Source organism: Engystomops pustulosus, chromosome 7, assembly GCF_040894005.1.
Source record: "Engystomops pustulosus chromosome 7, aEngPut4.maternal, whole genome shotgun sequence".
Classification (NCBI taxonomy): Eukaryota; Metazoa; Chordata; class Amphibia; order Anura; family Leptodactylidae; genus Engystomops; species Engystomops pustulosus.
This window is the reverse complement of record NC_092417.1, coordinates 147,195,979-147,209,828: the sequence shown is the minus strand read 5'-3', so window position 1 is coordinate 147,209,828 and position 13,850 is coordinate 147,195,979. Positions and strand designations below refer to the sequence as shown.

At 40.1% G+C, this 13,850-nt stretch overlaps 1 protein-coding gene across 1 annotated transcript in view; it reads right to left on the bottom strand.

Annotated features, from left to right (window-relative positions):
* Nucleotides 1–13,594, bottom strand: part of LOC140070241 (mucin-6) — a 69,404-nt gene extending 55,810 nt beyond the window's left edge. Inside the window, exons 1-10 of the mRNA XM_072116595.1 lie at nucleotides 13,459–13,594; nucleotides 11,459–11,509; nucleotides 9,159–9,182; nucleotides 7,572–7,607; nucleotides 6,604–6,645; nucleotides 4,944–4,994; nucleotides 2,045–2,282; nucleotides 1,567–1,693; nucleotides 927–1,014; nucleotides 339–448 (exon numbers count right to left, since the gene is read on the bottom strand). Of these exons, the coding sequence (XP_071972696.1) occupies nucleotides 339–448; nucleotides 927–1,014; nucleotides 1,567–1,693; nucleotides 2,045–2,282; nucleotides 4,944–4,994; nucleotides 6,604–6,645; nucleotides 7,572–7,607; nucleotides 9,159–9,182; nucleotides 11,459–11,509; nucleotides 13,459–13,507 (816 nt within the window). The 5' untranslated portion in view covers nucleotides 13,508–13,594. The remainder of the gene's footprint in view (nucleotides 1–338; nucleotides 449–926; nucleotides 1,015–1,566; nucleotides 1,694–2,044; nucleotides 2,283–4,943; nucleotides 4,995–6,603; nucleotides 6,646–7,571; nucleotides 7,608–9,158; nucleotides 9,183–11,458; nucleotides 11,510–13,458) is intronic.
* Nucleotides 13,595–13,850: the final 256 nt, after the last annotated feature.

The window sequence follows — 13,850 nt, the reverse complement described above, 5'->3', positions numbered from 1 at the left end:
TTCTTCAATATCGGATCAACAGGATTCCAACATTCTGCAACACAGCTGCAAAACTTGAACCACCTTTGCAGCCCATTCAGTGTTACCACTAGACTCCCTACTTCCTCTTACAGGAAGACCCTCACCAATCTGACATTGCAATTGGTTATCATAATATTATATCGGGGTTGTCCAGGAGTACAATTATTTTTATATACGGCTGGGGGTGGGGACTTCCCTCCCCAACCATATATAAAAATTGTATTCTTGTACAACCCCTTTAAGAACAGGTCATCAGTTTGAAAAACCTGCATGACCCCTTTAACAGAATGGAAAAATACATGGAAAATATCACTTACATATTGACTGCTGTCTAAGAGGTTCCTCTGTGGCACGTGAAGAGGACAAATTTCATTAGGATCATCAATCTGTTGCAAGTTGGCATATTGATAGGGTGTCAACATTTTACCTAAAATGTACAGAAGTAAGGTTATTTACAATGAAACATTGGTAACTATTGCAGCTTGTGATATGTCAGTGCAAAGATAGACTTGATTTTCCATTTAAACTATGTATTGGTTATTCCATATGCTATTTTTATTTTACTTTTTGTATGATGATTTTCTAGAAAACTAAGGGCTATTCTTATTTTACAGATATATGGCATAGTCACAACATATACCATGAATGGCTTATGGAAAGTCAAGGATGGGATTTTGGTAGATCTGTTCCTGGGCCATCAATAAATTTAGAATTCTCATAGTAGGGAATCTACACGCGGGACCAACTTTCCTTTCACAGTGACTTTGAGATGACATATGGTGATACCATGGTTCCTACCCACTGCCGATTTCACCTTCAATTTTACCTAAATCTGACCCAATATCAGCAAAAAGAAGAAGACTTGTGAATTCCTAGAAGTTCAGTTTGTATATTCCAAGACTTACCATTCACTACAAAATCATCTTTATGAAGACCATTGAAGTTTCCGCAAAGTCCACAAGTTTTGTTCATGTATTTTCTGTCTAATTCCACCTGTTTGTTAAGAAGTAAAAAGCTGTTAAACATTTACCAGACCTTTTAGGATCCTAATTTAAATAATGACTGTACAGTTAAGTAGTTAGTATTACTATATATTAGCCGAAAATACAGGTTGACAGATATGCTCCACTGACATTAGGTCACATTGGGTGGCATAACCTGATGATCCATATTCTAATGGGTAGGTTGTATAAAATAGCGTTGCAGGTGCGTTGCGATTGTTTGGCACGGGTCCCGTTTTTTGGCTGCGCTGGGTTCCATGCCACACAATTTAGGGGGTGTGCCATCGGACAATCCGACTGATTGTGACTGAGCGCGAGATTTAAATTACAAATAGTCTCGCAGGCCCAAGCACTTACATGCTCCACTAAAAAGATGGTGAACTCTGTCGGACCTGAGCGGGGAAGCGCCACATGCAGGATATTGGACAATCTTAGGGAATCACGGCACTGTGCATTATCGTCAGACAATGCACTTTCTGTGAACATCCGATGACCGGGTAAGTAAATGTGCCCCTAAATGTTTTGTTGGTATGAATCAACTTACCATCAGATTACTATCGCTGCTCCAGGTCACTATTAACTCAAAACCTTTTTGTTTGGCAAAAAGTTTTGTTATGGCTCCAGTATTAAAGATTTCTATTCCGCTTGTGGTATAAGGTAAGCTAATTTTCCTTGACAAAATAAAACATAACAAAGTCAGTGACATCTTGCAATACATTTCTCCACTCATCAGGGTTAGGAATTAAAATCTCTACGGACTTTAGCTTCTACATGATATAGTATCAGATTGTTTTTCTACTATATTGCATTTAATGATGTGTAAATGTGGTTGTAGTATAGCCTAGAAGACGATGACCTGAAAGTCAGCACAAATCCCATCATGCTGCGTATCTAAAAGTGTTGAAGTGGCCCATCAGAGAATAAGAAGATCCTCCGTTGGGCCCAGCCTGACAATGATATCGGACTACATTCGCAATCATTATTATTAAGTTCTAGTAAGTTCCACCTGTTTGTAGACTTACTTTCCCATTATTGTTATTGCGTTTCCATTGATGACCACATTGACGGTTCCGACCTGAATCATTATTCTGGTAAAGGATGATCCACTGGATCTCTGAACTTGGATGTTGAATTCTGGGGTGTTAGTGTTGCAAACGGTGGCAAATATATAGTTACAAGATCCTCTGAATTCATAGAGGTCATTGTCAAAGGTAAAAAAGTGATTGTTCCCCCACGTGGAACAAACTCCTTTACTGGAGCCTAAAGACATAAATGAAATCAATCAGAAACTGGTGGTTACACATAAACAGTGGTCAATAATATATAATTATGGCCAGATTTACAGCAACTTTAAGTGGATGTCTCATAAAATTTTTATTGTTTTGTATTAAGACATACCTTCAGTCACATATCTGCCCATAGAGGGCATTATTGGAGTAGTTTAATATAAAGAAGGCATACTCGGCGACCTGGTTTGTCAGGCTACCCTTGTAAAATAAACATAGGAGGTTCTACATCTCTTTCTGGCTGATCATACACAGCAAACATTATTGTGCAAGAGACATTTCCTCCTAAATGAGTTTTAATGTTGTGACCCATGAAGAGACATGACAGTGACATTTAGTAAACTCTATTTTACAGGGAGTCTTGTCATTCAACTCTTGTGCCTGCAATTACTCTTAAAAGAAAAGTTGTGGACAATAAAAGGTAGTTCGATTTGTAGACAACATGTTATAGTGCAGGAACGGCTGAGCAGATAGCATACAGTGTCCTATCTGTAGGCAGCTTGTTATAGAGCATCAGGAGCTCAGCAGTTTGTACATAGGGGCTTATTTACTGAGGGGCGCGGTACTCACTTTCAGATTGTGCACCTTTTTCGGGGATTACATGGCTTGCATATGTATTTGAGAAGTGTCTGTGCTGGGGTTGTGGCGCATGCGACCCTTTCGTGGCACTGCTGCGCTGGCTTCCATGCGACACAAATTGGGGGGCGTGCCGCCGGACGATCCGACTGACTGGGACTGAGCGTGGGATTCAACTTTCAAATTGTGTCGCAAGCCCAAGCACTTACATGCGCCACCTAAAAGTTGGGGAGCGGGGAAGTGACACATGCAGGATATCGGGAACACAATCTTAATGAATTGCGGCACAGTGCATTATCGTCGGACAATGCACTTTCGGTGAACTACAGCGGAAACGTTAGTAAATGTGCCCCATAGTGTCCTATCTGCAGACTGCATGTTATAGAGCAGGAGGAACTGAGCAGATTGTACATAATGCCTTGTCTGCAAACTGCAGGTTAAAGAGCAGGAGCAGCTGAGCAGGTAGTACAGTGTCCTATCACCAGCCAGTATGTTACAGAGCAGGAGCAGCTGAGTAGATAGTTTAGTATCCTATCTCAAGGCAGCATGCTATAGAGCAGGAGGAGCTGAACAGATAGTACATAATGTCCTGTCTACAGGCACCATGCTATAGAGCAGGAGGAGCTGAGCAGATAGTACATAATGTCCTGTCTACAGGCACCATGCTATAGAGCAGGAGGAGCTGAACAGATAGTACATAATGTCCTGTCTACAGGTACCATGCTATAGAGCAGGAGGAGCTGAGCAGATAGTACATAATGTCTTGTCTGCAAGCAGCATGTTAAAGAGCAGGAGCAGTTGAGGAAGTAGTACAGTCTCCTATTTCCAGCCAGCATGCTATAGAGCAGGTACTAAGTAAAATAAAGATCAAACTAAATATTTTCCTATAACAGGCTGCTGGCAGAACTGATGCAATTGCAACACCCCCCACCGGGGCCTAGCCTTTTCTTGGGGCCAGGAGGCAGCCGGGGCTCAGAATACCGGAGTGGCTGGCGGTTGCGGCCTAGGCACGCTGATGTCACAGTGCTTGGTATGGGGACCGGAGGACTGTCCTACAGCCTGGCAGGTCTCCAGCAGGTGGTGTGTGCAAGACATATGGAGGGAGATGTCTGTAGTATATGTCCCTAGGTAATGGATGGGGAGCCGTATCCAGGGATCAGACGGAGGCAACGTTGTGCAAAATAACTCACGGTTCTTTATTAGAACAACTGCAGGCAAACAACCAAAACGATCTTGGAACAGATTACTGGAGATTCCGGATTACAGGAGTGGTCATGTGGAGTGGTCTTCAGGAATTGGTTCACCAGCCTGTAAGCAGATGCAGGCTGGGATGGAGCTGTGTCCAGTTGTGGAGTTAGCTGAGTGTCAGTGCTGATGGTGCCCGGACACTATGGGGCAGATTTATCAAGTTTCTGAAAGTCAGAATATATCTAGTTGCCCATGGCAACCAATCACAGCTTCCCTTTAAAATATTCATGAGCACTGGTAAAATGAAATCTGAGCTGTGATTGGTTACCATGGGCAACTAGAAATATTCAGACTTTCAGACACTTGATAAATCTGCCCCTATATCTCTCCTCTGTGATAGGATGTGCTCTATAGTGAGAGCTGAGGCCTAATAGGCCTGTTGTAAGAGCATGTGCTCTAAGATCTGACCTTTCTGGAACTCAAGAGTGGAACTGACCTCTATCCGCTTCCTGTCCAGGGGTTTTGTTATCCTGGTCAGGTGGTGGCTTACTCTCCAATCACACTCCAGTGTACATGGTGCAATACAATTGGTAGACAGAATCACATCCACTTAACCCTTGCCTGTTCAGGCAGAATCTATAGCTGCTGAGTACCTAATAACCCAGTGTTAGTTACTAGAAGGTTCATAACTCCTTGAGACAGCTCCTAACCTGGAGAGGGCGCTGTTCGCAACTACTCCTCTGTCCATGTATTGGCAGGGATGTTGCACAATGTTTGACAAATTTCATTTAAAGCTATTACCTCATCAGAACATTTAAAGCAATTATTCATAAAAGATGAATTGGTTCGCAGTATTTTATTTCATACTTACAACTAGAGTAGTTTGCAGCTCCTACTCCCAAACCACTGAAGAAGAAATTATCTAAAAGAGAAAATAACAAAAACCAAAGCATTACTCCTTTATTGCTCTTATTACCTTCTGTATCAGCACATATGAAAGAAAACCTAACACTGTTATACAGTGGTTATGAGCACTGATCGCTTACATACTGCTGCGGTGCTGCAGGTAAAGGGTTTGTAAGGATGAAGCCCAGGAATGGTCAGTTGTGGAGAAAAAGACTTAGAAAAATCCTTGGACACGGCAACCCTGGAGCACCCTAGCGTTCTCTACCTTGGATGCTCCATGACTGCCATGTGCTTCATCCTTAAAGGCCCTTCACCTGCAGCATGGCAGCAGTATGTATGGGACCTATGCTCATAACCAATGCATAGCAGTGGGTAATTTCTTTAAAGGCACCACCGGAGTGACGGCACTTGCACCATACAAAACATGTTTCCTTTAATTTCATCCTCAAGATGTTGTCTACTCTTTTCTTTTAATTATATTGTGATATAATCAGCACCTCACAATCGCTGCTGTGGGGTGCTGATGGGTGCAGAGGGAATTCACTCTCTCTGTACCCACTTAGACACTGTGGCCAGGGCCGCATCTGCCTGAATATCTGCATGAAAATCTCGCCTCAGGCGGCAGAATGCAGAGCCCTTTGGTAAGCGGCATTATTTTCAACAATATGGTGGGTGATTGGGGCGCACTTTAGCGCCCTAATCGCCCACCAGGTAAATCCATCGCACCTTTCTCTTTAAGGCAGGTGCGATAGATATGCCGAGCGACGCAGCGCCTTTCCGGCTGTCTGCGTCGCTCCATATGATACAGTGACACAGGCGGCGGATGATGACGTCACGCCGCCTGTGTCTTTGCGCGGTGCCGGGAGAAGACGGGAGCCGCGAGTGCCGGGAGCCGCGAGTGCCGGGAGAGGACGAGTGCCGGGAGAAGACTGCGTGGGAGCAAATGGACTGCATGTAAGTATAAGTTTTATTATTTTTATTGGCAAAGGATGTATTAAAAGGGGGGCCTCGGGTCTATATATATTTATATACACTTTAAACTGGATAATAGACTCGATGGGGCATTTCTATTTGGCTCTAAATAATATAAATAAACAGGTGGCTGTATTTTAAGGGGGCGATTTATATGGGGTCGCATTAGAAGTACCCTTGATGGCCACCATAACCCCATGACCACAAACCCATAACTATTACCCTTTATAGCAAGTAAGCAGCTATAAATGATCAACTAATGGGGAGTTTTACTATTGTTTCATAAACTGAACCTACTGTAGGACCTTCTGGTGGTCCAGACCTTCTATGGTGAATACAATGGATCAGCTATGGGAACTAGTGTAATTATCCAAAATCTTGTAGAAGCTTTTGTTATACATATTGAAAATGTTCTACCAACACTTTCTTCTAGAAGATATGTTTTAACATTGGTTCTGATCATTGAAATAGTCACCATTGGATTATGAGTGTATTTTTAGATTTTTTTAATCCAAGGTTTCCTTGTGGTACTGAAATTACTTTTATGAAATAGTTTCTCAAGTAATAACACTTGAGAAACTATCAATGTATCAATCTATATCTGTATAGGGTGTCATATACTGTACTTGTTAATACAATACAGTTCCACTTACCATCAGTAGAATCATATTCTGCTTCTATGGGATCTGTAGTATCTAGAAATGTAGAAATACAAAAATGTATTATCAATATTAAAAATTGCCTTACCATACTACTGTTTGTAAACTACAACGTGTCATCTTTGTGCGGGGTCATAGGGAGCCTCTTACTGACTGTGACTAAAATAGTTTTATTTTGGGGCCTTACTTTTAGTTTTGCCCAGGGCCCCACTTTGTCTAAAACCAGCCCTGTTGGTATGTATGGGAAAGAGCTTCAGGTTGCTGGAACCGCCAAATCCCATTGTTTGCACTGTTCATCGGGGTGGCCCTAACATCAATTTTACTATTCTGTAAGAAAACTAATTGTGAGAATTAATCAAATTAATCTGATAAATCCCTCTGCCCTACCATGTGGGTTTTATTTGTATGCCTGGGAAACAGGACAGCCTAATGCTGGGTATCCCATTTTCTTTAGTAACTGCATACAACTATAGAATAAAAGTATATACATATATAATGACATAAAGTCCAGAGCAGCAAAGCTGATGGGGTAAAGGGGGGGGGGGGGTGCACAGCCGTAGATCACATAGATTATCACAATAAACATCCAATGAAGAGGCAGCACTCCATTGAAATATAGATAGATAGATAGATAGATAGATAGATAGATAGATAGATAGATAGATAGACCAGGAAAAATACATTAGAAGAAAATTAGTGCAATCAATAGGTAGGAAAATATGTAGCAAAATACAAAAGAGATAACACAAAGCTGCAATACCAAGTACAGCCAGTATACAATGTGATGAACCACATGCCTGAACTTTCCATCCTTCTAACAGTGTATCAGTGGGGAGATTATGTTTTACATTACAACAAAATTACATTAATCGCCTTTGATCATCATTGATAGGTGATCAATAAAAAATAAGATGAATAATGGAATACCCCGTTTAACTATAACCCTCAAGCAAAACACTTACCATTGGAAAGTGGAATCAAATACTGCTGAAATACTCCTGAAAAAAGAAGGTCACATTAAAGGGAAAGCTGTATTGTTTTAGTGCTTCTGAACATTTATTCAAAAGGTTTGGAAAGAGAAAATCCTCAATAATGTACATAGTTAAATACATTATTTAAATAAAAACTCTGTTGTGGTAATATGTACCATGAGTATGAATTCTCTGTAGCAATTACTTGGACAATTTTCTGTTCCAATTGCAGCACGAAGCAGCTCTTTCTGCCTCTACCGCAGCACACTATTGTCCAAACCACATATATTAACCCCCCTTGTCTGATATCTCCTACACAATGAACAAGGATACGAAGGAGACTACAGTATTTTGGGGGCAATAAATACATTGTTAGGCACAAGGCGATTATTTGAAGCTACTTGGACTCTATGTAAAATCTGTGCCAGGCTTTTTAACAATAATGAAATAAGGGAAAGATACCAGGGACGTAACTAGGAGAGGCAGGGCCACATAGCAAATTTCTAAATTGGGCCACCCTACCCCCTCAGAAAATATACATATTTCTGCACTCTTACACACATTTATAAACTTATGCGCACACATTACTGCACTGATATATACATTTATACAGTCTCTAAAAGGTTCGCCATCACTGCCATAGGTGGTCTTCTTAGATAGGACACCATCAATTTCTGACATTCAATGGAAATACCATATATAGCAGTGGTGGCGAACCTATGGCACGGGTGCCAGAGGTGGCACTCAGAGCCATTTCTGAGGGCACTCAGACCATCACCCCAGGACATAGTTCATCAAATATGACCAAATACACCAAATCTTCCTGCAGTCCCAGGCAACTAAAGAGATGCTGCTCTCAGCGCTATTTTAAAGCGACATTTCATTGGCTGTTAGGAACTGTGGAAAAAGTGAGAAGGTGTGGACTGGGCTGCATTATCTTTGGAGGTCATCCTGCTGGACCAACCATTCTTCCTCTCCAGAATGAGTCCCTGGAGTGAAGCTTTAATGAGCGTCTGAATTTGCCCTCCTTCTTTCAACTGTATTGGTTGCCTCAGGGGTCCATATGATTGAAAGATGTGGAAGAACAGGTAGCTATAAATTACTGCTTAAAATGTTGTGTTGGCACGTCAATAAGTGGATTTTGGTTGTAGTTTGGGCACTTGGTCTCCAAAAGGTTCGCCATCACTGATATATAGCATTAGTGTTTGTGTTAGCTGTGGACTCGCTCCATAACTTGACATTCAATGAAAATATATATAGCATTGATGGTTTTTTGTAGATGTAGACTCCCTAATTATCTGACATTAGGTACCAACTCCATAAAACCATGAAAACAAAACTGTGCTACTACTTCTACTGTTAACTTGCCCAGTATTACATACATAGATAAAACGAAACATTCCATCCTGTAGCTACTAATGAAGCAGAAGTGGCTACATTCAGAGGCCTATATTTCAACAATGTAAAGTGTCAGGATTACAATAAGGCAATGACTTCCTCTAGAATGAGTACATTTTATAAGAAATAAGAATGAGATAGTGATACTTTATCTAATGCAAAAAACTATATCATACTCACCCAATCTATTGTTTGGACTTGAATCTGGAAAACAATAAAATACATTAAATTACTGGTCTCTTAAACTTCTGGTGTTTGTATGATGAGCTTAGTTCCAGTGCATTAGGCAGGATTGTGATATGGTCCTTATACTTTCAATTTTGGGCAGTATGGTAGAAGTTTGGGGGAACTGCTATAATGACACATAATGCTATAATGACACATAGCTCTTGTGTCATTACACTGCATACTAAATAGTCTGCACATAGTTATGGTACAGAATGTGGAAAAGTAGATAATGAGTGTAAGTATAATGTTTGTTTGTATGCATTCACAGTGTTGTCCTATAGTTTAAAACATGATAAACCAGAGACATTTAATTATAGATGAGACTGTGGTAATCTTATTATATGTGTTATACATGGCCTCCTCCCTTCAAAAAAGAAGGGCTTTGGGGTTGTTACCAGGGCCCCTCCTTGCTGTCGTTTCACAGACTGTTACACTGTCTCACTCCTAGAGCTCTTTTAGCTCATTAGCATAATTTTAAAGTTCATTTTAGAAGGAAGGAGGACATGGATAACACATAAAAGAAGATTACCACAGTCACGGTGCCTGGATCTATGAGTAATTGTCCCTGGTTTATCAGGCTTGATTTTGATGGTAGATTTTCTTTAAGGTCTCCCCTAAATAGGAGAATAAAAATATCCCTATGCTTGGTTAAAATGAGGCCCCTAACTCTCCACTGAGTTCCCAATGCAGTTCACTTCCTTGTGCCACCCAACATGCAGGGGACAGCTGGAGATGGTATTTGAACCAATAATTTCCTAACGTGAACCACTTCTCTTTACACTTTAAGGGCCCATTATCCAGCCAAGGAAAACATTTATTTCAATGGAAACCATTTTAATCCACTGAGTTAAGATTGAAAGCAAAATAGTCGATTGTCATGTGATGTCACACAGGTGCATGTCTTGTTATATCACACAGCTCTGATTACTCTCTGTGATATAACGAGCCGTGCACCTGTGTGACATCACATGACCAAGTACCGGATATTTCCACAGGAAGTAAACAATGAAGCTTCCTGTTGAATGACAGCAAGCAGAGATCTAATAATCCAACAGGAATTGATATAGAAAGTATATTGGAACATTGAATAACTTTTCATTACACAATTAATATAAATTGTTTGTGGATAGTGGAAAAACGCTTTAACTGGTATACTGAAATGTAATTTAATAGAAATGCTGCCAATCCCTAATACAAATCTACCATGTCTACGTACTTGGCAGACTTAAATTTTTAGATTGCTTGTCTGCACCGTGTTATGATTTAACCTCCTATCTAATAGTAAAATACTGATAGTATAGTGAAAATACTGAAGTACCGTATATACTCGAGTATAAGCCGACCCGAGTATAAGCCGAGACCCCTAATTTCAACACAAAAAACTGGGAAAACCTATTGACTCGAGTATAAGCCGAGGGTGGGAAATGCATTGGTTACAGCCTCCCAGTATATAGTCTGCCAGTACCTGTAGCATACAGCCTGCCCAACCCCTGTACCATACAGCCTGCCCAGCCCCTGTAGTAGGAAAAAAAATAACACTGTACTCATCTTTACAACGTCCCCATAGGTCCTCTTCTGTCTCAGACTGTCTCAGACAGAAGAGGACCTATGGGTGACGTCAGAAAGATGAGTTTTGTCTTTATGTTTTTAGTTGACTCGAGTATAAGCCGAGTTAGGGTTTTTGAGCACAAATTTTGTGGTGAAAAACTAGGCTTATACTCGAGTATATAAGGTATATAAACTATTTAGTAAAGGTATGATAAAAACTAGTGCAAGGCCTCATGCACTCGAAGTGGATACTGGATGCAAATTTGGATGCTCTCAAGCCTCAAACAACGGGTCCACGGGGGAGCTCATATGCCGATTAAATACATGTGGCCTGCCTGAGAAGCAGTCAGGAATAGGACATACACTGAGATTTGCGGCTCAGAACAACTGCTCGTTTATGTCCCATGGAAAAGATGGTTGAAGCCATGAGTCCATAGAAATATTTGGTTGACACAACAAAAGCTGACACATGTCATGTGCATGAGACCTAACATTGTGTGCTATAATAAATTAATCTTGCATAAAAGTTTGCTCGGGAATATGCTGCAGTATTTTTCCACCTATCTGTCCTGGATAAGTTAAAGGGATTGTCTAGAATAAGAAAAAAATATTCCAAAAATCTTTACTCATAAAAGCAACTGATTGTATCTATCATGTAGAATCATATGTAACATGCAAGCGAAGGTTCGTATTAAATACGTTACCTGCTTTTAAGTAAGTGCCTGATGAATCGGAGATGATGTTATGTAATGCATCTGTGGGAGGAATAGCAAAAAGCTAAGAAAAGACTTTATAAAATGTTTCACATTTTGCATGAAGATTAATTTAATAAAAAGGCATGCCTATATAGCCTTAATGGCTGTACATGGAGTTCCTAAAAGTCTTTAATATGAAGCCATAGGTAGTCTGTGTGCCTATGGTATTTTTGAAGAACCACATACTATCCTCTTAAAGGTATGAGCCATGTGGGTAATGTACTACAGCGTAATAGAATGCTAATAAAGAATTTAGTATAAGGGGGAAGACAAAGTGGTAATGAAAGAGTTAACATAGTTGATTGGAATATTGATATACATGGGCGGGAGAGCTACAAAGCAAGTTTCAAATTCAACCTCTTGCTAAGTTCCACAGAAGCTTTATATGTTTCCCTTCATATAATCTTTTCAAAACTGTTTTCCTAGCTCTACACCTTTATATATTACACCACTTACAAGGACGAGTCGTGGTTCTTTTCAGTCGGCAGTCTGAACAGTGCTCTATGGCTACACTGTTGGTTGAATCTATCTTGCACGGTTTTCTGTAAACTTTGCTCTGAACCAGCAAGGGTTAATGCTCACTGCTCTAATGAATTCTCGGGTGCGCTGTCCTGAATACTGGTTAAAAATTTTCTTTCTAGCTTAAATCTGTATTTCTGTTTTTTTGATATTTGACTTACGTTCTTGACAATTCTAATTTGTGCATAATTCTGTACTTTATATGCTTTCTTTGTTTTGACCCAGAATGTCAACCTCCATGTTGTGTTATTTGTTTGTCTGTCTTCTTACATATCCACACTACGTCACAGTATATATGTGTGGTTGTCCCTTATCATCAAGGATACTCAGAGGCAGGGTTGTCCACTTTCAGCAAATAATTGATATGGTTTGTGTAAGGAAAAGTTATACAATTTTCCCATATACTTTCTGTATCAATTCCTTATGCTTTTCTAGATCTCTGCTTGCTGTCCTTCTATAGAAATCTTCTATTTTTACCTCCGCTGAATAGAAATCTGTCCATGGTCATGTGATGTCACACAGGTGCACAGCTCGTTAGTATCATAGAGAGTAATCAGAGCTGTGTGTTATAATGAGCCGTGCACCTGTGTGACCATGGAAGTAAACATAAAAACTTCCTTTAGAAGGACAGCAAGCAGAGATCCAGAAAACTATAACGAATTGATACAGACAGTATATTGGAAAATTGTATAACTTTTACATATGCAAACCATATCAATTATTTGCTGAAAGTGGACAACTTGCAGCAAATATTGTACTAAAATTTTGATCTATTATCTAGTGTAAATTAACCAACTACAGGCAGCCCCTGACTTAAGGACACCAGACAGTTTACACTAACTAATACACAATATTTTGTTTTTAAAGAATCTTTTGCTTAGTCATAAGTTATAGTTCCCTATGGCTTTGCAAGCGGAAGAAGATTAAATTCAAAAATTATGAAGGTCCCTTTGGAGATATGATGACCTGATATACTGCATGAAAGTACTATGTGTACTCAACTAGTGTCATCTGGCCATAAAACTTGGCAAGAGCATCAAAACAGTTTGAAATAATTTCAGGAACCAGTGATAAAGGATGGTGTTCTCATTGCAGAAGTCTCTATGGAAATTGGCCTATCATGGTTGAATATGATATTTAAGTCCAGTTTAAAAGATAGATTTTATCCCAATGCTTCTTGGCTTAATATGTTCTAGAACAGAATATGGAATATAGACCAACCATCAACGGGGATTGGAAGTACAACAAAGTCATTAGCGACATATGGAGGATGTTGTTGGTTTTGCCATGTGTAGATATGGCTTGTATGTCCTGGTGTGTCTGTCAATGAATCTTAGTGTAGAAGTTGCGTGATGTGTGTGGCAATATCCAGTTGTGTGTAGATCTTGTTGACACGCATATTCTATCCATATATGACTTGTTCTACATACCTGTGATGCCCAGCAGAAAGCTGAAGCAAAGAAGAAAGGAAAGGTTCATGGTTGAATCTTTGTAGGCCCCCCTCAATCTTTGGGTTTTCTTGTAGGTTTCCCCAAAACACCCTTTGTGTTTGGCAGTCCTAATGCTGCCCAGGGGTGTGTTAAAAAGCTGTCATGCCAACGCTAGACTTTATATATCATTGTGAAGCCCCTCCTTCTCATCTGAAAGCCTGGAACCTACTACTCAACCAGGATCTGCACCTTATCATAACTTCACCCTTAAAAAATAACAAATCCATTTATAAGTCCATGAAGCTACAGTATTATCTAAATGTCTTAACAAATATCAATGAAGTGATAGTGCTAATGTGTATGTTCTTCACCAATTATTTGCTCTTGCAATA